Source organism: Pelecanus crispus, chromosome 4, assembly GCF_030463565.1.
Source record: "Pelecanus crispus isolate bPelCri1 chromosome 4, bPelCri1.pri, whole genome shotgun sequence".
Taxonomy (NCBI): Eukaryota; Metazoa; Chordata; class Aves; order Pelecaniformes; family Pelecanidae; genus Pelecanus; species Pelecanus crispus.
This window is the reverse complement of record NC_134646.1, coordinates 42300098-42327579: the sequence shown is the minus strand read 5'-3', so window position 1 is coordinate 42327579 and position 27482 is coordinate 42300098. Positions and strand designations below refer to the sequence as shown.

Sequence of the window (27482 nt, the reverse complement as noted above, 5' to 3'; positions counted from 1 at the left end):
CCGCCCGCGGTAAGGCCCGGCCCGGCCGCGATAAGGCCCGGCCGCGGTAAGGCCCGGCCGCTGTAAGGCCCGGCCCCGCCGCGGTAAGGCCCGGCCCCGGCCGCGGTAAGGCCGCTCCGCGCCTGCCCCCGCCCGCCGGCTGCGGCCCCGCCCCGGGGCCGGCGCTGCGGCGCGGCTCGGGCCCAATAGCGGCTGGGGGCGCTAATGGCGGGGCGGGGCGGGGCGGGGCGGCGGGGCCTGCCCCTGGCCAGCCGGCGGGCGGTGGCGAGGGCGCCGGTTAAATACGGCCGGGGCGGCCGAGGCGCGGAACGGAGATGGCGCTGACGGCGGGGAGGCGGCGGCAAGACCTGGACAACGTGAGTGCGGGCGGGAGCGGGGCGGCGGCCCCCGGGGTGAGCGGCCAGGCCGCCGCTAACGGTGGGCACCGCCGGGGGAGCGCCTCGCTTTCCGTTCCGGCTCTTCCTTCCACTTCTCTCCGCTGTTTGCGGTACCCAGCGCTGAAGGCTGTATCGTCGTCTTCCGGGGGGCGCAGCCGGCCGAGGTGTCTCGTTAAATGGCCGTTTCGGAAGTCAGGAGGCCGCCGGGGCCGCTCCCCGGCCGGGCCCCGTCCCCCCTGCCCCCCAGCGCTGCCTGTGGGCAGGGGCCGCTGCTCCTCCCCAGCCGGGCTCGAAATACCCCCAAGTAATTGGGGCGTGGGGTTGTTTCTCATCGAGGTTAGTAATTTAATCGAGGCTGGTCGCGTAGCTTGTGTAGTTCTTCTGGGTTATTTTTTCCACAGACAGGTCCCGTAAGCGTAATCTTTGGTTTACATGCTGCGCGCTGGCGTGACCACGGTGGCTTTCTGCTTATTTGGGTGTTTCCCGCGCTCCCCCCCGCAGCTGGAAGCCTGTGCGGGCAGGGCTTGCCGGCCGTGGCTCTCCCTGCTGCTGCCTGCCCTTCTCCTCCCGGTGCTGGGCTGCTGCGGAGCTGGTCACATGCTGGACATGGATCAGGCAGCCAAGAGGCTGAAGCCTTAAGCTCTGCTTGTGGTAACATCAGTGCCGAACAGAAGGCCCATTTGTTAAGGCATTTTGGCTTTGAACAGCTGTGGGTTTGGCTCCTCTTAATTAAATGAAGCCTTGATCTAATTGGGTCGCTTACTAGATCTTTCTTAATGTCAGATTTACTACACAGCATCATCTCTCGCTTTATTCCCCTCCTACTCATGTTGCCTGTAATATCTACTCAGGGAGGTTATGTCATCCGGCGCTTCCTAACGCTAGCTGTATTTCAGGATGCAAAGATGGATTCTAGCCAGTCTCGCAGTAAGTAACGTGGTCAAACATGTTCTGATAAAAGCTCTGTCTGTGAAAGAGTGCCCTGATCTGTCATCGTATTGCAGAAGTGATGAGTTCATCTTGTTCCCATGAGACAAAGGATACTGTCCTGTGGAGGATCACTACCTTTGTGGGACGTGTGAGCTGTTAACTCTGCTATTAATTCTGTGTTGGGGAGGAATGAGGCAAGATGTCTTGGCTGTTGGAGAGCTGGTCCTGCACACTTGCTTTCAGAGCTTAAAATTATACCTGGCCCATGAAAATGGGGGATGACGGACAGAGAGCATCTTCGTACTCGTGCTTCTGGATTTTATATTGGTGACATAAGAGGAGTGCCATTGGTAAAACTTTAGGCCTGCAGTAAAAGGTCATCTTACTGGGCAGGTATTTCAGCAATGGTTGTTTACAGTCAAAGACCAGTTTAATCAAAAGGTACCAAATAGGTGAGGGAGGCCTGTACATTCTTCTATGGTTGGGCAAGTGTGGCATTCACAGTACTAAAATAAAACTGATTGCTGGCTGAAATAAGCCTTGATGACTAGTTCCTTTGCTGTAGGCAGCTGTCTGTAGGTGAAATAACACTGGGGAGTCTATCTACATTTTCCTGGTTAATATGAAGTATAAACCTAGGTGTAATCCTAAAACTTCTGTATCTCTCTTCTTGTGCTAGTGTCTAGAAGAATGACATGCCTCACTTGTCTTGAGGCTTATGCTGGTTTCTGTCATGGCAAGGAGAAGTCCTTGGTTTAAAACGAGTAAATATCCCAGTGAACCCTGGCATGTCTCCCTGAATAGTCAGAAGTCTGGAGTGGTATGGGGTCTGCCCTTGTTGTCTTGTTCTGGGCTGTGGTCAGTATCGCTCAGGAGAAAAGCAGTCAAAACTTGATTTGGAATCTTGAGTTTCTTTATCTTTTGAAGCAAGCAAGTCATAGCATGGGACATAACAGGATGCTAAGAGGGAAACTTGAGCAGTTCAGCTTAAGATGTATTGAATGACTGTGTCGTGGCCTGGAAGGAGCAGAGATGTATTGCACTGGGGCAAGTTCCTTGTCCACAAGGAAAGGTTTTTCCCTCCACCCATACTTACTTTTTTCTTTTTGAAGTAAAAGGTAAAACTAAAAGGTACTTCTGGAAACTTACATAGCCAAAACATCTGAGCTGAATGTGAAGTTAAAGCCCCAATACTTGGTGCCAACATGACAAGTACGGGCTGCATGCTCTCTAGTGAAAGCAGAGAATGTCTTGTCCAGCACTTGGTAGCATCTTCTTCCCTCTGTGAACTGCTGCTTCTTTCTTACCTGGGTTCAGTTTGAACTACTGCTGCAGGTGTTGTGACATGTCAGTAGTATCAGTTGCTGAATCACTTGAAACTTACTGGTACACTGCAGCTGTCTTTGTTATTGCCTCTAACTGTAGTTGGACAGAAGTAAGAATAACAAGGATTTTTGCAGTACCTGTATAAAGCATGTGAGAGACTTTAATTGTCACTTTTTCCATTTTTTCATGTAAACATACAATACATCTGGCCTCTCAGGAGTGTCCTGGTTTTGGTTGGGATAGTTAATTTTCTTCCTAGCAGCAGGCATAGTGCTGTGTGTTGGATTTAGTAGGAGAAGAATGTTGATAGCAACAACTAAAAACATCAGTGTGTTAAGTACTGCTTATGCTAGTCAAGGACTTTTCAGCTTCCCATGCTCTGCCAGGTGCACAAGAAACTGGGAGGGGGCACAGCCAGAATACTTGATCCAAACTGCCCAAAGGGCTATTCCATACCATATGATGTCATGCTCAGTATATAAACTGGGGGGGGGTTGGCTGGGGGGCAGTGATCGCTGCTCAGGAGCTGTCTGGGTATTGGTCGGCAGGTGGTGAGCAATTGCATTGTGCATCACTTGCTTTGTATATTACTATTATTATTATCATTATTATATTGTTATTATTATCATTACTATTTTACTTATTTCAATTATTGAAAAGTTCTTATCTCAACCCAGGAGTGGTTCTCACTCTTACTCCTCCGAATCTCTCCCCCATCCCATTGGGGTAGGGGGAGTGAGCGAGCGGCTGCGTGGTGCTTAGTTGCTGGCTGGGGCTAAACCACGACAGGAGTAATGCTCAAATACTTGTAATATGCTTTAAAGACTAAAGTTCCTGAAGACTCAGTGTGATTCTGGCAGGTACATTAGTGTCAGATTCCTCAGGGACTAAGTTCTTGCATAAAGATGTGATGAGAGTTTACCTAGAATTCAAGGGCTTGTCTTAAGATACTAACCTAGTTTTTTTTCCCCCAAAGTTTGATTTTCTAACAGGAAATTGCTAAAACTGTGCTGTACTTTTAGAGCTTACCTGTTATTACTCTTTGTCTTCCCCTTCTGTTCCAGGGTTCCTTGGAAATAACACAGAGTTTGGAAGATGATCCTCTACTGGATGCACCACTTATTTCGTCTCATACATTGCATTCCCAACTGAGGCCAAAATTTCATGCTATCCCAGCAGTTCTCCTTGCCAATTTTCTATTGCTAATACATGTAAGTTTAAGAAGCATGATTTTCTTATGAAAACTTGCTGTTTCTGTTCTGAATTCTTAATGGGTCACATAGACAGTTCTTCTGACACTTGCATGCATGGTTGTTCCAAACAAGTGAAGTCTTACTTGCTAATGCATTTTGATAATGTATATGCTACATCATACTTGCTGTGTTCTCATTCTGATTGTTTGTTGGTGCTAACATGCTATGACATATCTTGTTAGGAAGAAAAGCCTATTAAGTAGTAGTTCTTCTATGCTGTTGGAAATGTACTTTTAAAATAGTACTACTGTAGAACTGCTTAGACTAGTTATAGAGGGCCAAGATAATTTTGATGCCATGCCTTTTGGAGGCTGAACTTAATGTCACAGGGAAGGCTTAAGGTATTTCTAATGGTAACTAAGCAAGTAAAGTTGGAATTGCTGCAGGGGTTCTGCATGGTAGTGGATGGAGAGATAAAGGAATCCAAATGTTACTTCCAGTTCTGACTCTTGAGGGTTGAGGGTGAAAAGTACAGATAAAGGACAGATCTTGTACCTAAAAGATGAAGGCCTTTTTGAGGCTGGTAGGGAGACTCCTGCCTAGTGGTGAGCTTATCCTTGATAAGCTGAAGAGGTTTATTGTCGCTTGTGAGCGTGTGGAAACCAAACATGAAGAAAGGGTGAAGAGCTCTGATCCTAAGATCTAACTGAAGTGGTGCTTTCATGGTGCTTAGGGACGTGGTTTAGTGGTGGATTGGATTGTGTTGGGTAAATGTTTGGACTCAAACTTACAGGTCGTCTTCTAACCTACATGTTTCTATGATTCTATAATGCCACTAACACTGACCTGAAGATAGTATGTTTATAAAGCCAGAGACTGCACAAGACATGTATTGCTAGTTATTGTAGAGCTTTATTTGATCTCTACAAAAAATGCTGTGCCCAGTGCTCTGTAAAACATGCTGTCTACCAGAACTTTAAAAGTACATACCAACCTCTAAGGTATCTCCTGGGGCAGCTCTTCAAACAATATGCCCTGGCCTAATTTTAGAAGTAAATGTTTTGTGGGCCTCTTTGTAATATCAAGAAATGTCTCGCTGTCAGGTAGACTTAGGAAAGACTTCTGCTGTTCTGTTGAATAACAGCATGTTATCATGTATCCAGCTTGTATCCAGCCATACTCCCTTGCACTACCAGAACAACACTGGTGCCATCCCATTAGGATGGCACTTGAAGTCTGCGTTAGGAAGGTAGACACTCCTGTTGGCAGTAGAGCATGTTTTTCCACCTAGCCTTGGGGGCCTTACTATCTACTACCGTAATTGATGTAGCCAAACATCAGTCATCCAGATCTTGGGAAACTGCTGGCTCTTCTGCCCCCTTCACTTCCCCTCTCCTGCAAATGGAGAGAAGTGTGGGGAGGCGAAGAGAAAGAAAACTGCTGAGGCCTCTGTCAACACATACTTTTCCAGGTAAAATCTTGCTACTATTGCGGAACCTGCTGCAGTGGCCAGTTGGTTTTTAGAGCAAAATGGAGAAGTATCCTTTTCTGTTGGTGAAATACAGCATTATAATTGCCACATGAAATGGTGCTGTCTCCCTTCCTGAAAATGTGGATGGGGAAAACAAGCTTATTGGGTTTCCTTCCCCGTGCTTCTGCAAATGTGCACAAACCTTGTGGAACATGAAGATACCAGGTTAGCTTCTGATGCACAGCCTGCCAAAGGGGCAAGTATACTGGAGAAGTTAAGCCATCATAGTATTATGCAGTAGAGTTGTAATGCATCTCTAAAGTAATTTGTGTGTAACTTGGAGTATTTCTTCTCTGCCCTCCTGTGCCAAGAAATGGGGTTAGGCAGCAAATAGCTGCTTCAGTGCAGCTGCCTGGTTACATACAGTTCTGGAGTGTGTGGGTAGGATATGCTGAAGTGTGGTGGGGCTGGCTTTTTGAGTGGCTTTCCTTTTGCCAAACCTTGCTTTTCTGCAGGCTTCTGGCTCCTATCAGGAGACTCTGGAGAGCAGTGTAAAGTGTACAGGCTAGAAATAACTTATTAACCCTGTCTTTCCTTAACCCCCTCTGTATATAGCCATACACAAAACTGAACTTAAAGTTATTCTTGGAGTAGTATTTATATATAAAAATCCCCTGTACTGGGCTGAAGCACCTGTTGTTGGACTACCCTAAAATGTAAGCAGAACATCTTTAATAAATGCCACCCTTAATGCCAGCTACCTGTTTCCTCTTGTATACACTGCTCTAGTAGATTAGTAGAGCTGCAATGCTAGGCTGTTCCTGCTTGCATCAGTTTAATATATCTATTTTTTGTAGTGAAATACATTCCTAACACCTGGAGGGAGTAGAACTAGATGTGTTACTGTCTTAAAATGGCAAATCAAACAGTAAATGGGCCAAGAAAAATATGGGTTAGCTGGATTATTCTTCTTTTGTAAGAAAAGGAGGTAGTAAAATAATACATTAAATGAATGTTTTGTTGATAACCATCCCTCTTATTTTGCTTCTTAATCTAGCTACTTAACCCATCTCAAGATAATTTGGGATTTAATCTGCATTTGAAGTAACTGTTTTAGGGATAATATAGAACACACCCCTCCCCACCACCACCTTCTACCCTGTCTGTCCTCTATAATGTCTCTTTTAGATATTCATGACTGTGTGAAAGTTATTTGCTTTTCATCCTCCCTCCAATTACTTAACTCTATTCACAACCAGATCAAGTTAAGGGCAGTTCATATCAAGAGTAATTAAGTGGTTCTGAATGGTTAATTTCTGTGAAGAAAGTTACTTGAGAAATGACAAAAATATGAAGAATAAGTTCAAGGGAGTAGGTAGGATGTTGTGGGCTCTTGGATATCCATAGAATTAAGTATGGAAACAAAGCTAGCAAATAAAAATCAGATGCTTTCTTCCATCTTGTTCTGATGTGCTTCTATCAGTTACGAGATGCAGAACATTGGACACTTTTTTTTAAGCTAAGTGTATTAGACTTCTGCAGACTTGAGGCAAACTAATTTTTTTGTTGTTGTATATAAAAGTGCTCAATTTACTTCTGTATCAGTGGGAGTTGTTTTTGTTTTCAGTTCTGTTTTTAAAATATTCCTATTCTGCAGAATGAACCAGGATGAGAAAGTACCATATTTTCTTGTTCGCCGAATGAAGACAGTAGAGCATATTTTCTATGACAAAAATTCTGTAAAGATTAAAAAAAAAGCCCTGTGTGCATACATATACCCCAGATAATGTGCGCCCAAGACTCTGTCTTCTAGCTGGCCAAAAGATTGCTGATACTCACTGATGATGATGAAAAGTTGGAGAAAAGTCTAGAAGACAGGAAAAGTTATGGCATAATGGCACTAGTCTGAAAGGACAAGTGTATATACAATCTGATTGACTATAGTCTGTCCATTCTGACATAAGTTCTGAGCAAAATGGAAAAATCTGATAGTAAAAATACTAAAGAATGATTAGTAACTGGCAAAGATGCTTACCTAGTGTTAATAATTGTAAGTTACTATGATGATGTTTCACTTTTTTCTAATGGCATAACCTGGAGATTATTTTTAATATAGTAAAGGGTTGATTTTCACTTACAAAATGTCAATGTAAAGAAACGTAGACTGTACCAATAAGATATGAGGCTGTCCTGCAGAGCACTAACAAGTGTAACTGAATGAGTCAAAGATGTGATTTTTTTTTTTTTGAGGCAGTATAAATAAAGTTCCCCTTAAAGCAAAAAGACATAGGAAAGAGGGTCCAGAAGTAAGATAAATTGACTATGAAGGGGAGACTTGGGGAACAGTGAAATTGATTTAGAGGAAATTCTGGCAAGAGTGGTGATTCTCAACTCTGTTCAGCTGGAGACTGGTTGCCCTCCTGGAAGACAATCTTACTACTTAGCAATTTCAGTCATCAGTATGTTCCCAGAATGATGTGTAGTGGTTGTAGTAAGTGTCTAATGTTTTATACATTATCTCAACTCTAAAAAATCAATTCATAAAGTAACACATAATGAATAAATAGCATAAAGCTGTCCTTTTTATAGCTTAATGTTGACTTTAAGTGTTTTCTTCTCTCTTGCTTTCTCTTCCAGGTTGCTTTTGTTGTTCTAGCATTTTTAGCAGCTATGTTTTGTTCTTACCCCAATCCAAATCAGGATAAGTGCCCTGGAAACTATACTCACCCACTTAAAGTGCAGACTGTCATAATCATTGCAAAAGTAATTCTGTGGATTCTGCATGTTTTCTTTGAACGATACACCCAGTACCACCACAGTAAAGTCAGAAGCAGAGGTTACTTCTCAATATACCGATCAACAAGACATCTAAAAAGGCTTCCACTGCTGATACACTCCACAGGTGAAGTGAACTTGTTTTCCTGTCTTTTTTTTCTTCTAAAGCTTTAAGCTATGACACAATGAAAGACTGAACAGTTTATATATAAATGTGTATTACAAACTTTTAAAAACCTGCCTGTGAGCATTTATAAATGCTATTTATTTTAGTCAGATGGAGCTCCTGACTGACCTTTCTGGCCTGCCAGATGCATGTTGTAAAGAACTCTTTGTAGGGGAAAAATGCCTGCAAGTGTGAAGTTGAGTAAAACATCTAGTCTTCAGCCATAAAATGTTCAGCCAGCAGTGTCTGTGTTTGGCTGCTAGTGATCTTGGTTTGCATACTCCTTTGTCCAGTTGGCTGTGTGGCAAGACTGCTAGTCCTTCCAAGAAGTGTACTTAGCTTCTCTTTTCAAGCTCAGCAATTCCAGTAGAAAGAGATGAATTGCCTGTTGCTCAACTGCTTTCTGAAATTAGTAATATAAGCAATTTTATAATCTCCAGCAGAGCTATGTGTAACATTCAGCTCTGCTTGACTGCCTTGTTCTACTTTCTACGGACAACAGGTGGTGTATGGTAATAGTTTAACTCTATCCTAAGTTACATCACTGGCCAGTGAAGCTGAAAGAAGTATTGGTACAATTAGCTGGTGTAGCTTTTTGAACAGAAACTACTTCAACAAATCTAAAATCCATCTAACTGGAGGGGATTTTTCACACAAATAGCAGGGGAAAAGAGAACAGTGTTGGCTTTTAGAGTATTTTTGCCTCTTATAATCCCACCTCCCTTCTGTAAAGCTTCTGAATAACTGGAATAGAAATTTTTTTCACCAGAATGGGTAAGTTAGATGGTCCTGCTTTATATAAAACCCTAGCTTGCTTTCTACCCAGTCACTAAAAGAGCTAGTCAGCTTGATGAATGTACAAAACTTCAGGCTCTGGCCACTAGATAGAGCTCTGAAGATAAAGATGTGGTTGGAGTGCAGTGACAAAATCAAGCCACAGCAGGCTTAAGGGTGTTTCAAAAAAGTAGAAGGACTATTTCCAGATTACATTGCAATAGGCAGAATACTTAGCCCTGTCTTCAGTCCTAGATGAAGCCCACTTCTCCCCTACCAGACAAACTCTGGGCATGTGTAGATGTTCAGGTGCAATCAGTTGTGTGCTGTGGACTCTTGAGGAAAATAATATGTAGTTCAGAAGGTAGTTAGCTCCATTACTGCAAATGTCCTGCCATGTTAATTGCTGTTTATACCACTTCCATCTTGACAGTTCAGTTGCCTAACAGTATGGAAGATAACTGTACAGTCCCCTGGTTACATTAATGGTCTTAACACACTTAGTGCTCTATCCAGATATTGCTACAGGAAAGAAAAGACCATTTCACACTCTGTATCAGAGAAGTGGGTGTGTAAAGAATTAAGAATGCTTGTTAGTCTGTAATTCAACACTTGCCCTCCTTGACTAATTGTGCTCACTTTAGTTATACTTGCAAGTTACTGAAAGTTTTAAAATAATAGCCAGGCAACTGGAAGCCTGTGCAAGTGTCTCCCTTTGAAAGGAAGGTATTTGGGTTTTTGGCTCTGTTAGCCTTATGTAAATACACTCAAATCCACCACTTGAAGGAAAACACTATCTCACCTTGAATTGACTAATGTGACTTAGGAATTGACAGAAATTAATACCCTCCAAGCAGTTTTGGGGATGGATAGCAGCAACAAGGCTAGAGACTAAGTCCACACATGTAGATTAGGTATTTCTAGTGTGTTTCTTCCACTCTAAGTCAGAAAAACCTATAGGAAAACTCATAATTCTCTACCATTACAGTCAAATGCTAAAATGAAACCTCATTTTGCTGGCAGCAGTTGTAAGCTTGCATCACCTGTGTAAGGAAATAAGCCAAAGAGGCAAGTATGGTATGAAATGGAAAAGCATTACTGAAATGTTGCAGCCTAATGCAGATACTGGGGATGAGAGAATACTAAGTTATTTTCAACAGCTAATGAAATTGTTGCACCTGTAAAATATAACATTTGTTTTCTAGGTAATGCAGCCCTGCTTTTGATTCTGTCAATGCAGCATTCCTTTCCTGATCACAGTAAAGTGTACCTGTATCTTATCCTGGGAGTCCTGGGCCTGGAGCTGATTAGCTCCCTGACATGCCTAGTGATTTACACAGGTGAGAGGCAATTCTTGCCTTCTTGAGTGAGATTTGTTATAGCTGCTACTCAACTGTTTTGTTTGCCCTCACAGTAGCTCACTTGGTATACACCAAGACATTTAACTGCAACTATAAATACTGAATGATTCTGTGCTTGTAGAAGAACTAAGGCAATTCCAAAATAAATGGGAAGGTTGTCAGGCTTGATTTTTTTTTTTGTCTCCAAGTGCTGCTACATGAAAGCTCCGTGTTACTTACCTCAAAGTTGTTGATCCAGTGAAATGGTGATAAATGCATAATTATTGCAAAAGCATCCTGTGAACAGGCTTGTCTGTTTAGCAGTGTGTTCTCAAATGTGTGCACCACAAGCTGTGAAGCGGTAAGAGCTTGCTGGCTTTATCAGACTGGCTTCTGGGACTTACATGTGGGACTTGCATAGTTGATAGCGTGATGTGCCTTAGTCTCCAGGCTCTTCCTTTTCTCTTAGTCCTCCTCCAGAAGCTTCAGTTCCTTTTGTTGCTAAAAGGGAAGATTTTCTGATGAATGTTTAAAAAAAAAAATAATTGTGGCTCTTAGAATCTGTGCCAATACTAAAATAAGATACTGCATCATCAAACTGTGAGGCATTGCTTTGTACTGTCACTGTTGGCTTGTAACATTATCTGCTTTTTGGTGTAACTTACCAAGACTCGATAAACCTCTTTCCATTAAACTATTGTAGGAGTATCTAAAATGTTGATTAATAAATGCTTGAACCAAATAGTTTTCTCTAATCTAATCTTAAACTATTTGGATTTATGGCTTGCATTAACTCAAATGAGAATAACTGGGTTGAAAAAAAAACCCACTGAAAAGGTACAAGACACTGAAAAATGCAATTATTTTTGTTGTCTGAAGAGAACTAGAGATGTTTACTGTGAAGTCCATGTCTGTTTAAATGACATGTAGTTCCTGCTCTTGAGTTAGATAGCTTATACTCCTGCTCCTGAGATGCTGCTTTCGGCTTATTTACAGCTACAAACAAGGAGATGACTCCTTAGCTAAGTGGCCTCAGTAGCACTGGTTTCCCTGGGAGGGGGAAAAAAAAAAAACAAAACCAATGGGCAAAACTTAGTTTGCTCCTGACTTCTAATCAAACAGGAGGAAGGATGGTGGAAATGCTGCCTGCCTTCAGGACTGCATGAAGCTCAAAACATAAAGGAAGAACTATGTCTATGGTGGACAGTATTTGTGTTAATCTGACTACTTTTTGTGATTTCAAGATTAGTAATTAATCTAGGATGTCTTTTCTTTTGGAGTAGAAAACTTTGGTTTGTTATTAATAATGTAATGACACACAGAAATACTACCAAGTAGCTTGGTCATCTAGGAAATAAAATATATTCTTGGCTGTCTTGCAACAACAGTGAAATCAAAATGCACCAAGAAATAAGGTCCCAGCTCTAAACTATGTACTCCTCTTACATCTGTGCAGAGGCCTGAATGCTGTTAGACTTATCAGGCTTTCCCCTGAATGGACCCACATGGCTCAAGTAGACTTAACTGTCCTCTGGAGGAATAAAGGCAATGATGAGGGAACACAAGCATGGCAGTCCCAGAGAACTATTCCAAGAATGCTAGAGATCATCCTTCTTTGCATATGCATACTTACTTTCCTGAGAAACTCAGGAAATAAAAGATAAATTGCAAAACTTTAACAGAACATCAGGAATTCCAGTGAAACGTTATTTCTTACCCTTAGGCCTCCTGGAGCTCAAAGAGCTACATGGTGTGTGTCTTACCCTGGCAGAAAAGCATAAGCAACTGCAAGAAAGTTGACCTTCACAGTAGTAAGGTTTGAGCCTGAACTTCCACAGGAGCTCTCAGACTACTTTTCTGCTTATTTTTCACCAAAAGGGTCCTGTTTCCTGGCTTGTGCTGTGCCAGTTCCTGTTTGGACCAAATCCATTAGCCAACTTACACTAGAAGTTGTGGGGAGCAAAGTTTTGCTTTGCAGCTGATGGAGGCTTGAAGAGACTAGTGAGTCCTGGAACTAATGTGAAGGAGGGACAGAACTGCATTGCTAGGAAGGAGTAAGGCAGTCTTTTGGTAAACAGCTACTTTATTTCCTCAGAAGCCCTAAAACAACAGTCTAAGCTTCATTCTCTAAAGCTTGGTGTGCAGAACCAGGGTTAATTTTTATGTAACTTAACACTTGCCTCAAAATTGGGAAGACCTCCCATCACCCTAGGTTGCCTTTTCCAGTGGGCAGTGTAACTTGTTTTCTTGTTTTTCCATCCCAGTACATATTGAGGTAAGCTAAGAGACTGCCTGCATGTCTGTCTCTTGGGTGTAGAGGTGTTCTTTAACATTTTAAGCATCAATCTAAAGCTCTACTGAAGCAAAACAAATGTATTTGGCCAGTTGCGAAAATAGCTTGAGAATCTGTAGCAATAGTGACACTCAGATAATTACTGTTTTCTCTCAAACAGAGCAGACTATGTGACTGGAAGCATGAGCTTCTTTAGTAGGATAATTTTAAGGGCAGTCCTCTGCTCAGGGTTAGAGTGCCCCACTCCAAGGGAAGCACTTAACAGATACCACTTACATTAGCTGATACTATCTTAACAGTAGCTGAGCAACAATGGGGAGATTAAGGTCACTTTATACTAGCAACTCATGATCAACGTCTTTGTTGTGTTAGTATATTACTCCTAAATTTTGGAGGGAAGGTAGCACCAGTTCATACATTGTTTCTCCACTGTAGAATAATTATTTCTTAACTACTAGAATGAGGTATAAGTGCTTATCTGTATAAGGTTCATGTACCTGACTTATTTTCATCTAAGTATTACTGCCTCACAAATGAAAACAGTGGCATGGAATACCTGACTAATTCTAGATATTTCTTCTTGCTTTTTGGAGCTATTTTATGAATTGTATGGTGCACAATGCCCTGGGAAATACTACTGCCTGCCTTAAAAATCTCCATTCAGCAGTGTATGTATATATAGCTGTAGGATGCAGGGGCAGGGATTCAGAAGTCTACAAGGAATTGCTGTGATTGACCTACAACAGACTTGACATACCTAAATTCAAGTGAGGAAAACGTGTATGGAATGAAGTATGACACAGACAGCTCTAAATGCCAGCTTACTGTTGTAAGTTTGTTATTGATAGGGAGTCAAGCTTTAAAAGGTTTACTAAATATATGTATTTAATGACTTTCTTACATACTTCTAATATCACTTGAATAAAAGACTAACATTCCCACAAACAATGCATGTTGGGAATTCCACATTCATTCCTTCGTGGCTTTATTTGTAGAGGAATACCGTCATAGAAATAACTAACCTTTGAGCCTAACTTGTAGTTAACCTCTGGAGGGTCTTGGCATTGTTTTAGCGGAGTGGCCTGTAATAAACCCCATCATATTACTGACTTGTAAGGACAGTCTTTCTCTGCAGTAGTGTGGATTTCTGATGGAGATGGACTGTAATGTTTTTAGTGGCATTACATGTATTGCTTCACAAGCAGCCCTAACTGCAGAGTCCAGAATGCATAGTCCAGATCTCTTGGTGCATTCCTTTAATCAGGATCTGACATTGAATGGCTTCAAATATTTTCAGCTTCCTTCTAGAAATAATGCAGAGGGTGCCTACAGCTTCTCCCACCCCCACCCATCCCCATTCCATACCTGTTCAATTTAATCTTAAACTTTATTCACAGGTGCCTGGCTTCTGGTTTTGATTGCTAACATTGCAAGGTTCATAATGTGAAGCTGATCACAGAGCCACTCTGGTTTGAATACTTAATGGCTTTCTGTAGCAAGTCTGCCCTAGTTTGAGAGCAGGCAGACAAGCTGCTGCTTTGCTGCAGGTGGTCTAGTTAAAATAGTCTTTATCAAAGGGCTTAAGTTAGAAGTTCTGACCTAGAAACTAGTATCAAAACTCTTTACAACTTTTTTATGGCATGTTGCTTAACTTATGGCCTGAATTTGGAGGCTGAATCTCAGTAACCTCTCAGAGGCAACTAAGGTTTCACCCTCTTAAGTGACAGACTAAACTTTGCAGATGTTAAGCAGTATGTTCAAGCTTCCCCATTCAGGTCTTCACTGTGATCTTTTAAGCAGCAGGACTGAAAAAAACCTAACCAAACAAGAAAAAAAAAAACCACACCCCACCCCACCACTAACTTATAATCAAAGCCATTCCAGAAATGAGCAGAGATAGATTCTGCTTTTTTTTTTTCTTTCCTTCCTTCCCCAATCCCCAGATTCCCTTATCTTTTCTAAGGCAATCTTATCTGTTATAGATTTTTTATTTTTACCTTGGAGCCTGGTGATAATGCTTTTCTCTTTTGGTTGCTTTCCAACTAATTTATAAAACTTTGTTGTAGTGAAAATAAGCAACTTCAATCGTGCGAAGCCAAGACCTGACATAATTGAAGAAGAAAAGATGTATGCCTACCCTAGTCATATTACCTCAGAAATTGGATTCAGGTAAGATTTTCTGTATTAATCTTGTGCTGTGTTCAGCCATGGTACATAGGTACCTAACACCAGCTAATGTAATTGCATTACTTATAATAATCTTAAATATATAATCTTAAATCTGTCAACCAAAGCAGAGGTGGGAATAATAGTTTTGAAGGAAACTATATGCTTAAGGCTGTTATATGCACAGATGACAAGTAGCACAATCTTGTATTTTCTACGTAGTAACGGCAATTTGTTATGAGGACAGAAATTATTTGACCATTTATGGCTGGTTGCATGAATCTTTAATGTGCTATAAATAACTGTGCTTAATCTGTGTTACTTGACTTTATATGGGAGTTTGAGGACAGATACCAGTGTCTTACACTGTTACTTAAAGTATGCCTACAGAAGCCTAGCTTCTTCAGCCAGTTTCAAGCAAGGAAATACATTGTGGGCAGTTGATAGTTGAAGAAGACTCTGCAGCTTTGTTCTGTGCCAGCAGTTGGACATGAGATTCTAGCAAGGGATTAGGAATATATTTCTAGTTTGGGAAGGAATTTTAAAGGTGGGTGGGGCACTTAAGAGGTAAGGAAGTTCTCAGTGAGACAGAAGCTATCCAACATTCACCTCACAAGCACTGAGACTTACTGCTTGTTTGTCCTTTGTGTACCTTTTGACTGCATGAACATCTTCCAGTTGCTGAAATAAGTCTGGTATGACTTAACAAAAACCAATCATCAAAACTAACATGGACTTTGATACAAGAATTTACTTAGAAATTTTCTAATACAGTGTGACTTGCTTCTGTATGTATGCCATAGTAAAAAATTGAAGTGCAGAGATGACTAATACTTTGGCACTTCCCCTGGTGTCACAAATGCAGCATGCACATGTTTTTGTGGAACTTGGAAGTAGATGTCCAGGATACAGGAAGGATTTAGAGTTGTCTTGAGTTTTGATACAATGTCTGACTTCCATCTTGATATAAACACCATGGTGAATGCATGGTGGACTTCATTCCTTTCTCATTCAACTTCTCCCCTGAGAAATTCTTAAATGCCCAGAGAATGAGTCTGCAACAATGACCAGCTGAGGAAAAGACTCTGATTATTTTTGATTAAAGACTGCAAGCTTCCTCTGAGAACTGATTGCAAAACAGTTATTTTAATTCAGCTCTATACAACTATGACTCTCTTTCCCTTGAGAGTTAAGGTCTATTGAAAAGTGAATCCTGTCAGCCCTTCAGTTGACCCTGGTTATAAGAATGTTTTTTGAATATTATGACCTCTACAACCTAAGCTACTGATCATGGACCTCTTCTGGTCCTCTAAGTTGGTAATGCAGCTTACTGGTTAAGATTGCAAGCTTTCTGTCTACAAAACTTGTTCTCTTTATTTTTTTTCCAGCTTAACTACAGTAGGTTTTTAATTGGACCTAAGCTTTTTTCAACTCTAGCTATCCTCCTCAGCATTTTCTAAGAACTATGAAAAGGGCAATGTTCTTCCACAAAATGCTGCAAGGCTGAGGAGCAACTTTCTAAGCTCCAAGATGCTCTCATGTGTACTAAGAGGGCAGATTTCCCATGTCAGCTAGGAAGAAATAATGTGTAAGGGAAGACTGGAATATGCTCAGGCACTGGTACTTGTTCTTGCTGTATTTTTAAAAGTTTCTAATTATAGATTTGACAATTCTGTACTCTTACAGATTTTTCTTAATTAACTTGGCTTTACTTAATGTTGCAGTGTTACTATCCTAGTTAAAATGAAGGGTGTATGAAAGCTGGAGATATTTGAAGTGAGAGGTTAGTTGTACATGAGGTGGATCTGAAATAGCACAACTGTTTGGTGCTGATGCTGTTATGGTATTGTGACAGATGATATCACTGTATATAATAGTACATCATGTATGCTACTGCAGGTTAATCAAGAAATTTCTGTCTTAAACAGCTTATGATCACCCCAGCTGAATAAAAATACTATGCCTGCTTAAAATAAGCTTCCTAATGTAGTTGGAAAAGGTGCCATGGATTTCCTAGTACAATTATTATAAAATTATTATACAATTATTATAAAAGCATGTTGTCTGGCTTACTAACTTTAAGATTGTTAAACAGTAAAAATCCTCATACTACTACTTCTCTGTAACTGTCTAGTGGGAAATATGTAACTGGATTATGTATACATGGTGTGAAGTTTAGCCAAACTTTCTCTTCCTGCCTTCTCATGCAAAATGGAGGTTAAACATAAAGGTGTTGTAGATTGCCTCCTCCCTCATAAGTTAGTTGAGATCAATGAAAGTAAAACGAAGGAAGCAACTTGTTTAAATACTTGTTAATTAGCTCTGACACTTCATATGTTAGAAAGCTGCTATCACTTATTGAAACCGATATTCACTTTTGTTATTTCAAGGGAAAATTCAAGTTTAGAAGAGATAGTTGAGAAGCAAGGAGATGTAATAGAGTATCTTCAGCGACATAATGCACTGCTCAGCAAGAGACTATTGGCACTAACATCTCAGCAAATCAAAACTTAACAGCATTTAGAAAACTGCTATTGGAGCTCTGGAGGGAACACAAGGCAATACAATATCCAGACTGACTTGTACATATGACTCTTCTTCAATCGTCTTTCACATTTTGAAATAGAAGTTAAGCTGGAAGAATGAGCTCTGCATACACTGTAAACCTATTACAACTGGACGCTCTGGCTCTCTTCATCTGTTCTGGAGCTTCAAGGATTTTTAATTCCTAATAATTGGTTAAAGTTGGACCTGAGGTAATGGTTTAACTTTGTTCAGTTGTTGTTATTTTGTATTGCTGTAACCTTTAAGCTTCAAACTACCAAAGTACTTTATATTTCTAGAATACAATTTTTTTCTCTAGAAAAATCTGTCTTTGCAAAGGGTATCTTTTAAGTTTCTTGTGCTAAAGTGGAGACTAGATGTACTCTGTCACTGAGTCCCATTACGTCCGGTGTTAGAGGTGGTGTACTTCAACAATCCTATACAAAGTAGATACTGCTTTCTAGATCAGTCTCCGTTTCTCCTTTGTCAAGAAAAGGAATGAAACTGTTGCCTGTGCCAGTGGGGAAATTTGGCATACAATTTAGTATTAAAAAAAAAGCAGTGGGCACCCTAGAATGGCAAATATCACATAAGTGTGTGGTACAAACAATGTCATGGGTAAGCAATGTGAGCAGTTGTTCAGAATTCTGGCTTTAAAACCTGTAAGAGGGACCTCTAGGGCTGATGACTTTCCTGTTACTAGGAACCTGTGTCAGCTAATAATCAACAAGATTCCTACTCTGCTGACTGAACTAATGTAATAAAAAAATACTTGAGAGTAAGCTTTTTCATTGACCTAGTAACTAACTTGTGTTGAATGAGTTCAAAGATCCTGTTAAAGATGCATAAGTTACAGGCATCCTTGCTCTTTAACTCTTCAAAAAATGGCAGCATCTTGATTCAAAAGCTAAAATGGTGTTATGCGGGGAGGTGAAAAGCAGCAGAAGACAAAGGTCTTCTAGAAGCTGGAGAAACAAATTTTTGGTTCTATTTCATGGATTTATTGGGAAGGCTGGTAAAAGAACCATTCTGTTCTGGGTACTACTTTGTCTACCAGTGTAGACCAAGACTTATTTTAGAAGCTGATACCTCTGTGGGGGAGACAGGGTAATCACCAGTCAAAACTGGGAAGGTGGCTCTCATGAGGAGTGGTCTTGCAGTTGAATAAAAACAAAAGAAAATCCATCCTACTTTGGTCCTAGGGCACAACTTTAGAAGTAACTGTTTAGTGTGCAACAAACATGGGTGTTATGTCTCATTTAAAGGAAAACAATAAATACTGGAGGTGTTGCTGCTATCAAACACTAAACTGTTCTCCTTAACTGTTGTTTCTTGAAAATGCAGCCAGGATTTTATAGTATACATATGAAGAATAGAAATGTTTCTGGTTTTAGAACTCAGGTTTTGATGTGATTCTATGTATCAATTTATATAGTTTCTATGAAAAGCAGTAAAATGTGACTGTGAAGCTCATGCACAATAAATGCAACTAAGGAAAAGTGTGAATTCTGTCATTTCTAAGCTCATGTACAGCTGGTGAAGACTGTTCCAGCAGGTGATCTGTGCAGGCTTTCTGTTATGCTGAAGTTCTCACAGCAGTTTTGGCACTTAAAACAAGCCAAAAACTGTTATGGCAAGGATAGCTCTGCACTCATTTTGAAGCTTTAAGTTTAGTTTTATTCTCTTTTCTGGGCAATGTTTTCTCCAGCACACTTCAGCCTTTCTCTGCCACTCCTGCTTCTCTCCAACATGAAGGAACAGGCTGCATAGTGTAGCAGAACAACTTTACTGTATTTTAAGGGCACTGCTCATAGCTTCCTCCTCTCCTTCATGACTCCTTAAGGTAAAACTTGGATTAACTGGCAGTACTGCTTTCCATGGAACATGGCAGCTGGAAAGCGAAGTGCAGGTTGCCATGTGTGAATGTGCACACCTCCTGCCCTTTGTACTTCACAGCTCTTTAAGTGCACAAATGATTAACGACTTGCGACATCTACCCTCCCATTTTTATATATTTATGATACCCCCCACTGTATCTCGCTTTCTTAGGATCTTCAAGCTTCTGAAAAAAATGACTTTTCATCCTTGTTCATTCACTTTCTAACCTGCGGCCATGGTGGGGCTACAGGGAGTTGTTGAGCAGGAGCTACCGGAGCATGGTGAGGATCGCGGGCAGCAATCGGCCCCTTTCCTCCGCACCCCTGCCTTCCACCGGCGACCTGGCTCCCTGCACGGGCGCTGGGCGTATTGTGATGCTACGTGCTCGGTGTTGCGTCACCGCGGGGCGGTGTGGCGTGGCATGCTGGGTGTTGTAGGCCGGCCGGGAGAAGGTCCTTGCTGTGACCGAGCGCTGCTGTGATATGTAAGCCGGTGCTTAAAACGCAATGTGAAAGGGGCAAACGGCTGGCGCTGTGCAAGCGAGAGAAAGCTTGGCTGTGGCCTCACTGCATCTGACAAAATCACGGAATCGTTTAGGTTGGAAAAGACCTGTCAGACCATCGAGCCTGGCCGTTAACCTAGCGCTGCCAAGTCCCCTGCTAAACCTGTCCCTAAGCACCACACCTGCATGCCTTTTAAACACCTCCAGGGATGGGCACTCTGCCACCTCCCTGGGCAGCCTGTTCCAAGGCTTGACCACCCTTTCGGGGAAGAAAACACCACAGCTCTGAAATTGGAGGCCGAGTCCTAGTTTTTCTGGTTATGCTGCATCTTGCTTATCTTACCCTCTGCCAGCATAAGCTTCAGTGCTGGGTGTTGTGGTGGTTAGTGCTAATGAGCTTCAGCACAACTCTTGGTCCACCAACCACCAACGTAGCCTGGGTAATTTCTCTGCAGCCCACAGCGTCCGCACCCGATTGCAGGCTGGACCTTCACTGTCTGAAGTAAAATCCATAGTGTGCTGCACACTCAGTAAGCAGTAAAGCATTAGGGAGAAGTTTCAGTAAAAAAAGTATCACCTTGGGAACCCAATGGTTTGCATGCACTTTCATAGAATCCTAGAATCGTTTAGGTTGGAAAAGACCTTTAAGATCATCCAGTCCAACCATTAACCTACACTACCAAGTCTACTCTAAGCCAATCAAGGGTAGACTAGGCTAAACCATGTCCCGAAGTGCCACATCTACCCGTTTTTTGAACACTTCCAGGGATGGTGACTCCACCACCTCTCTGGGCAGCCTGTTCCAATGCTTGACTACCCTTTCCGTGAAGAATTTTTTCCTAATTTCCAACCCAAAGCTCCCCTGGCACAGCTTGAGCCCTTTGCTTGCAAAGCTGTGCTTTGCTAACCACCAATGTAACCCTTCTCAGGCATGGTGTGGCAAACCTGCATGTAGGTGAGTAGACATGAATCTGAACAGCTGAAGAAATTAGTGATGCTTTTTTTATGCATTTCAGCAGCTGTAATTATATTTATTTGCAGATCCAAGCTCTTAACTTGGTAAGATCTAGTGGATTGCAACCGGGGCAGCAAGAAGGTAACAAAAAAGAAGTAATGTTTCCTAATATAAGTTGCAACTGTACATTTTTTTAAAAAGTTTTCTATTTTTTTATTTTGTTTTTTAATTATTATTCAGTTGGTACCCTAATAGCTTTTTGCTCCTGTAGAAAAACAATGTATATGTCTTTCAGGTTTGGGAAAACAAGTATTTCAGATCACCTAAGAAACACAAAAGATTCAGGGTTGCCCAAAATATGTTCACGCTGTGGGTTTTTTAATAATTTCTAGATGAAATGCGCTAAATATTTTGTACACATTAAAGGAAAGACATTGTGATGGTCTCTTGCAAATGCATGTCATATATAAGGGAAAAACTCTCAGTCGATATTTGTTTTCTGTTTCTGAATAGCTCATAGTGGAAATTCTACATAAATGCTTCAGCATTTCACCTCACAATGGAAATCACTGATTGCAAAAGGTTTTAATGTGATTTTCATGCTTTAAGGTTCTACTTGAATATGCAGTTAAGCAGGCTTGCCCCACTGAAGGTCATTCTTAATCCTAAAAAGAAAGTATCAAGGACCAAAGGCACTTGGATAGATGACAACCTAACTTTGAGGTAACTCAAGAGACGAGAAAAAGCATCCTCAGCATTGGACTGAGTTAGGCTTTTGGGCGTTATTGCTAACTAAAGATGTAGGTTGTGCTGTTTGTGCTGTTGGAGGGTTTCCCACTTTGTGCAAATATTTTGCAGCTTGATCACTGGCAAGAAAGATAAAGGCCGTCAACAGTAGTGAGAGATCAGTATGCTAATTGTACTTGTCTGCTGATGGTCAAACATTTGAAACTTATTTACCATACTAATGCTTCTCCTGATTGATGCTGATATAAATCTTATGTGACCTTTAGCAAAATTTGGCTTTGCGTGTACAGACACAGAGATATTTATAGCATATGTATGTGGCGTAAGGGAAGTATTTCCAGTCTTTATTCTTCTATAATTTCCTTTTTTCCATACTGGAAAGGGAAGAGGTGAATTGTTTATTATCCTTTGGGAACACACTAATCTACTGTTTCTCACCGCAGCCTTACATTTACCTCTATTTCCTGTTGACCTGCTGTTACATCATCTTGTATTTCACTCTAAAATAGCCAATATAGTTTAAAACACTTAATGAAACTGACTTTCAAATAAAATTTAAAATTTTCCTACGTAACTCTGCAAGACAAGGAGTTAATTCTAAGTTTCAGAAACTTGCATTTTGGCTTTCAGAGTTTGAGGTCTTTATTTACCTTTGGATCAAGTCTTCTGTTAGGTTGTGTCCATGCAAAAGTCAATTCTGATTTTCAATATGCAGCAATTTGTATTTGTACAAAAGTCCTTTAAACGTACACTCATACATGCACATGGAGAGTTCAGTTGGTTCAGCTCTTGTAGCACCGTGTCTGAATGCTTCACGTTTATATGCGTAATCACACTGTTATTGTGAAAATGGTTTTTACCAGATTAAGCTTATGTTGCACAAATCAAATGAAAATGGGTAGTTTCAATAAAGTCAAAGGCAAGTCCAGCTCAGATGAAAACAAGGTCCCTTGAAACCCTGCTCCCACTGAAGTTAAATATCAATGTAGCGTTGTGCTGTAGGAGCATCACTTGGCTCTCTAGCTCTACTATGCAAAACATCTAGCACTTAGCAATTTATAGTATCCAGCCTCTAATGGGAGAAGTTACCGCTCATTTTAGCTTCTGCTACACTTCAGACTACTTCTGACCTTATTTTTTGTCCTGAAATAAGGAAAGACTGTTTTCTTTAATTTGGGGGAACATGCAGATTTCACGACCTACCACTCTGAGATAATTAAAAATCTTGCTTATTCTAGGCACAAAGACAACGCATAGTCTGGATTCTGCTGTAATCCTATCAAGGTATCATAATGTCATGTTAGAGCATGCTGTGATTACACCAACCAGTAGTTTTAAACTAAGTTCTTTCTATATGGCTTTTATCAGAATTTTGTACTTTTAAAAAGATAGAAAATGTGAGGGAAATGTTTACATGAATAACTACTATTTATTTGTGTCAGAAATTGAGTAAGAAAAAGGTTTACATGCTGATGCCATACGAATCCACAGGGAAACAAGACAAATTCTCCATTTTTTTTAGATTTATTGCCTTTGACAGCTGAAGAATATAAATTTTGAACAGTTTACAAAGTTTATTTGAGACTTTGTTATTTGAAGTACATACTATCTTTTTACAAAATATACAATCAACCAGCTAGTTTATAAACTATCTATCAAAGATCACAATCAATGCCTTTTTAAAGAAAATTTTATGCTATCAGCTTGTCTAAAAAGATCAGACACTTACAGTAATTTTGAAGTCTGACAATGGGCTTCCTGGGGCACTTTGGTACTTGTTTTATTTTTTACATCTGTAAGGGAACATGCATATACAGCTCTCTGATAGATACATTACATTTTTCTTACAATTTTATCAAAATTAACTGAATTATTACGGTTATAGAAAATATCCAGTGCCACACGAAATCCATATACTTATTTATAAGATGTAACTGTTAAATAGTTACTTTTCACCTTCCTTGCTTTTCCATACTCTTTGCCTATACTTTTTAACAGAGATAGCCATGGATATATGTGAAAGCTAAGATAAATAAATAATAAAAAAATAAAATTAGTGGTAGTATGCCTCTAATTTTGGAAAACTGCTTTTTTTCAAAACTCCAAAGGTTTACCTGCAGGGCTGTTTGTTGGTATAGACTAGCTTGACCATCTTTTTATGGCACTGATTATTTTCCAAAGCTCCAGAATAGGGTGTGATGTTAAATTTTAATTGTGTTCTTGATTGCTGTTCTTTTACTTGTTAGAAACTATGCACTGCAGGACAAAATTCTAATATAATACTGGATTTAAATTGTGACACTGCTAATCTTTGCTCATCTTTATGCAATTTACAAAAAATGTTGACATTTCAAGACTAGTGCAGTGACTTAAAAATCTGGGTATGACTTATTTTTAGGTTTGTTTTAGTTCTGCTAATGAAAGGGCTACCGTGTTTTGCTTTGTATGTAGGTTTGTAATTTCTGCTGATATAAAAAGGAGATGTGAAGCATGTATTTTTAAAGACAAAGAGTAAAATAAAAGTTCAATGTATTCTTGACTTCCAGTGCTGAAAAGAACAGCCTGTTTTCTGTTTGAAGTTCTCATTCATTGTAGTGGCGTGTTCTTAATATCCCATTCATTTAAATGACAGGAATAGAGTACTACGAAACACTGGGGTTGACCAAACAAAGGTTTCTTTTCAATGGTCTATTTTTATGTTCTATTTATAATACTGTAGCGGGTATTTTAGGAAAACTACTATTAGGCAAATAGTTCTATAGTACTGAATTTTCAAGTATGTTTTAGCTGTCTGGTTTGGCAGCCCAGTTTAAAAATCCAAATGATAGGCTTTGCAGTAACAGCTCATTAGACAGGAGGATGGGCTTGACCTTAAGGCCCGAGTTGAGAGAGCCGAGTTATCAGTTTTGCGTGACCCTTGGCTAATCTCTTATCTCTGTGTGCTTCAATTCTCTATCTACAGAGTGAGGGATAATACCCCCTTTGCTTTCTCACCTTGTAAACTCTTACTATGCTTACTATACATGAAGCCAGTAGGACCACTAGTGTGGTGCTGACTTTGGTAGTATTACTGTAATACATTCTACGTTGTTATTATTAAGATAATTCCATAAAGATGTGACTTTAGGTGTTAAAACATATATGTATATATTATTAATATATAAAAATATAAACAAAAAACGGACTTCACAGTTCTGTGCTGGCATCTGACATTATTTCACCCTAAATACTGCCCCGCACGCAGCCTGAATTGAGTAGTCAACAGCACATCCAATTTCTCTCAGTCTGAATAGTACAGACCATTAAGAGTCCCCTTGGACAGATCCTTCTTAATGCCACTGGAAATCCATCTCAGGCACCTGATATTTGATTTGGCCTTTAACTTTCACTGGTCGTTATGAGAGCCGAAGAATTTATATGGGATGCTTCAGCCAGATGAGTTTCATGTACATCCTCCCATCACCACCCTCTGTTTCTTCCCCTTCCCCCTCACACCTTCTTAGGGTGTGAGCCAGGGGCCTTCGTTCCAGGTCTGGCAGAATGTGACAGACAGGACTGCTGAAGATGGGATGGTGGTGGCTCTGTCAGGTCAGCTGTTGTCGATCTGGACTTCTAACTTCTCCATCGGTTTCATTGTTGCTCTTTTAAAACACTGAAAAGCCCATTATGGAATTGCTGGGAAAAAGAGGAGAGAAATAGCCATTAATGAGAGATGTAGTGACTGTTTCATACAAAAGGAAATATATTATTTATGAAATACATGCATGGTTGAAATTTGGGATGTTTCTTAATCTGGAAAGTTCAGCTAAAAAGGTTAAGAAAAAACTATCAAAAAGCCAAAAGCAAGAAGGCTTCTAATATAAGGGGGGTTTCCACATTTTTTTGTCTCATGTTTTGCCTACGTAACTGATGAAAAATCAAGTTCAATCCCCTTGTCATTTCAAATGTTGCAAAAAAGAATGCTGCTACTTTCATCCCCGTTTCCAACCAGCTGTTGAAATTCAGGCTTAGGGGTCCATCCTGTTTGCATCTGCAAATAGCTTTATCCATATGTACAACTCCATTGAGATCAATAAGATTACTCACATGAGTCAAGTTACCCAGGCATGTAAATATTTGCTGAATTAGGACTAAAACTGGAAGGGAATGTAACCGTAGATGGTAAATCCTACTTAAGATAAAGGACCTGAGCACCCACAATGATGACGGGAGCTGCTTCAGGTGCCTGTCACCCCTTACTCCCCAGTCAACTTTTATGGATTTCTAAACAGCTTTATGAAGCAGAATTACCTGTAGCTAAATACCTAGAAAATATATTATGAATTAATAAGTACACAGTTTTGCTTCATCATTGCCTTTTGTTACAAGAAATTGGCTCTCCAATAAAAGGAGATAACACTGAAAACAGCTTTTATCTTGGTATTCTGTAGGGAAAATAATTCCAGGGTAAGTGCACGTGCACTGTGCAGCTACTGCAGTCTCAAGCAAAATGCATTATATACTGTTTCAGAGCACATTAGAGAAAACGTAGATGCTTTCTGCACTATCTCCAGATTACGGATGCTGACCTGGAGGAAGGGGGGTTAAATTTACTTTTCTTAGGAACTGAAGCAAGCCATTCAGAAGTGATTCAAGAGGTCTCTGGACCTAAATTCCACTGTCCCTGGCATTCAGTCTCTGCATGCTGAGTGAATTGATCTGATTGCTTATCTTTGTAGGTTTGTGCTTAAACTGATGAGGGAATCTCATTTAATCTGTCTCTTATTGATATGAACGCAGTGAGGAGACATGGCATTCGGTAGTAAAGCATCCTTCTGGCATGTCCCTCTTTCTACTTGCAGCTCAATTCTGCCACTCGGTATGCAGCCCGCCTGAGATTAAACTTAAGATACGGTAATCTTTTTTCAGCCTCACAAACTTGACAGTTTACCATCCCGTACGCACATTCCACGTGCTTATAGGCCAGCACTATAGAGTGGAATGGTACTTTTTTGCATGGCTGTTTTGGGAGTGGTGTAGGCCCTTTTCACCAAGGTGGTTTATGCATTGACAAGATTTTTGGTATAGGGTTGTTAAAAGTTTGGCTTTGGTCTTCTTTTCATTCTTAACCGCTTAGTAAATCAAAACATCTGGGGTCCACAGAGCGCAGGTTCTGCCGTCATTTATTTATGATGCTGTCACGCCTGGGGCTACGGCATTATTTTGATATATAATGAGTTTAGAAGATGCAAAACTGCCTACTGCATGTTTTATTCATCCTTAAATTGCCCGAGCGCCTTGGTTTCCTTTTGATGCCTACCCTATTTGCATGTGCTACCTGTGTGCTTCTGCAGCCACTTAGTATTTGAATGCGTGTGCCCTCATCAGCTATAAAGCATTAATGTTTTGCACTTGTATGGCCTTTCATCCAAGGAGCTCAAAGTCTTTTGCTGACAATGATGAAGAATTACAGTCCCCTTTGAAGTGGGTAAATGGTACTACCTTCACGTTACCGCCGGGCAGAGCGCGGTGGCTTTGCCCTGCGTCCAAAGGAAAGCAGTGCCAGCGCTCCAGGGCCCCGAGCACCCTCTCCAGCTCCAGCCTTGCGCAGCCTTCACGCTCATTCCGCTGCTTGCCCCGCGGCTTTGCCAACGGTGTTAAGGGTTTGTAGGGCAGCAGTTCGTCCTCTTTAGCAGACCCGCGGGAACTTCCCACTCTGCCTCAGCGAAGGCGCTTGTGCGGGGAAGCGGTGGCCTGCGACGGGGGCAAGAGAGACCCCGCGCCCCACGCGAAGCTGGGCGCCCGCCCCCACCCCTCTTTTCAGGACAAGCCACCGGCGCCCAGGTGAATTCACACCTGTGGTTTGGCTCCCTTCGTCAAACGCCTACTTAAACGGTTCCGAAAGGCAGGCGGACATCGGGGAACGTGCTGGCGGCGGGGAGGGCGCCCAGCCGCCACCCACGCAGCGCCTGCGGGGAGCCCCCGCGGGGGGGCGGCGGTAACCGGCCCCTCCCGCCCTAATTGCCCGACACGCGCGGCTTACCTGGCCCACGCTCCGCCGGGGGC

At 41.1% G+C, this 27482-nt stretch overlaps 1 protein-coding gene across 1 annotated transcript; it reads left to right on the top strand.

Annotated features, from left to right (window-relative positions):
- Window positions 1–314: 314 nt before the first annotated feature.
- Window positions 315–17325, top strand: TMEM192 (transmembrane protein 192). Its single transcript, XM_075709705.1, has 6 exons — window positions 315–356; window positions 3698–3844; window positions 7935–8199; window positions 10218–10352; window positions 14712–14814; window positions 17202–17325. The coding sequence occupies exons 1-6, from the start codon at window positions 315–317 to the stop codon at window positions 17323–17325; spliced, it is 816 nt and encodes a 271-aa protein (XP_075565820.1).
- Window positions 17326–27482: the final 10157 nt, after the last annotated feature.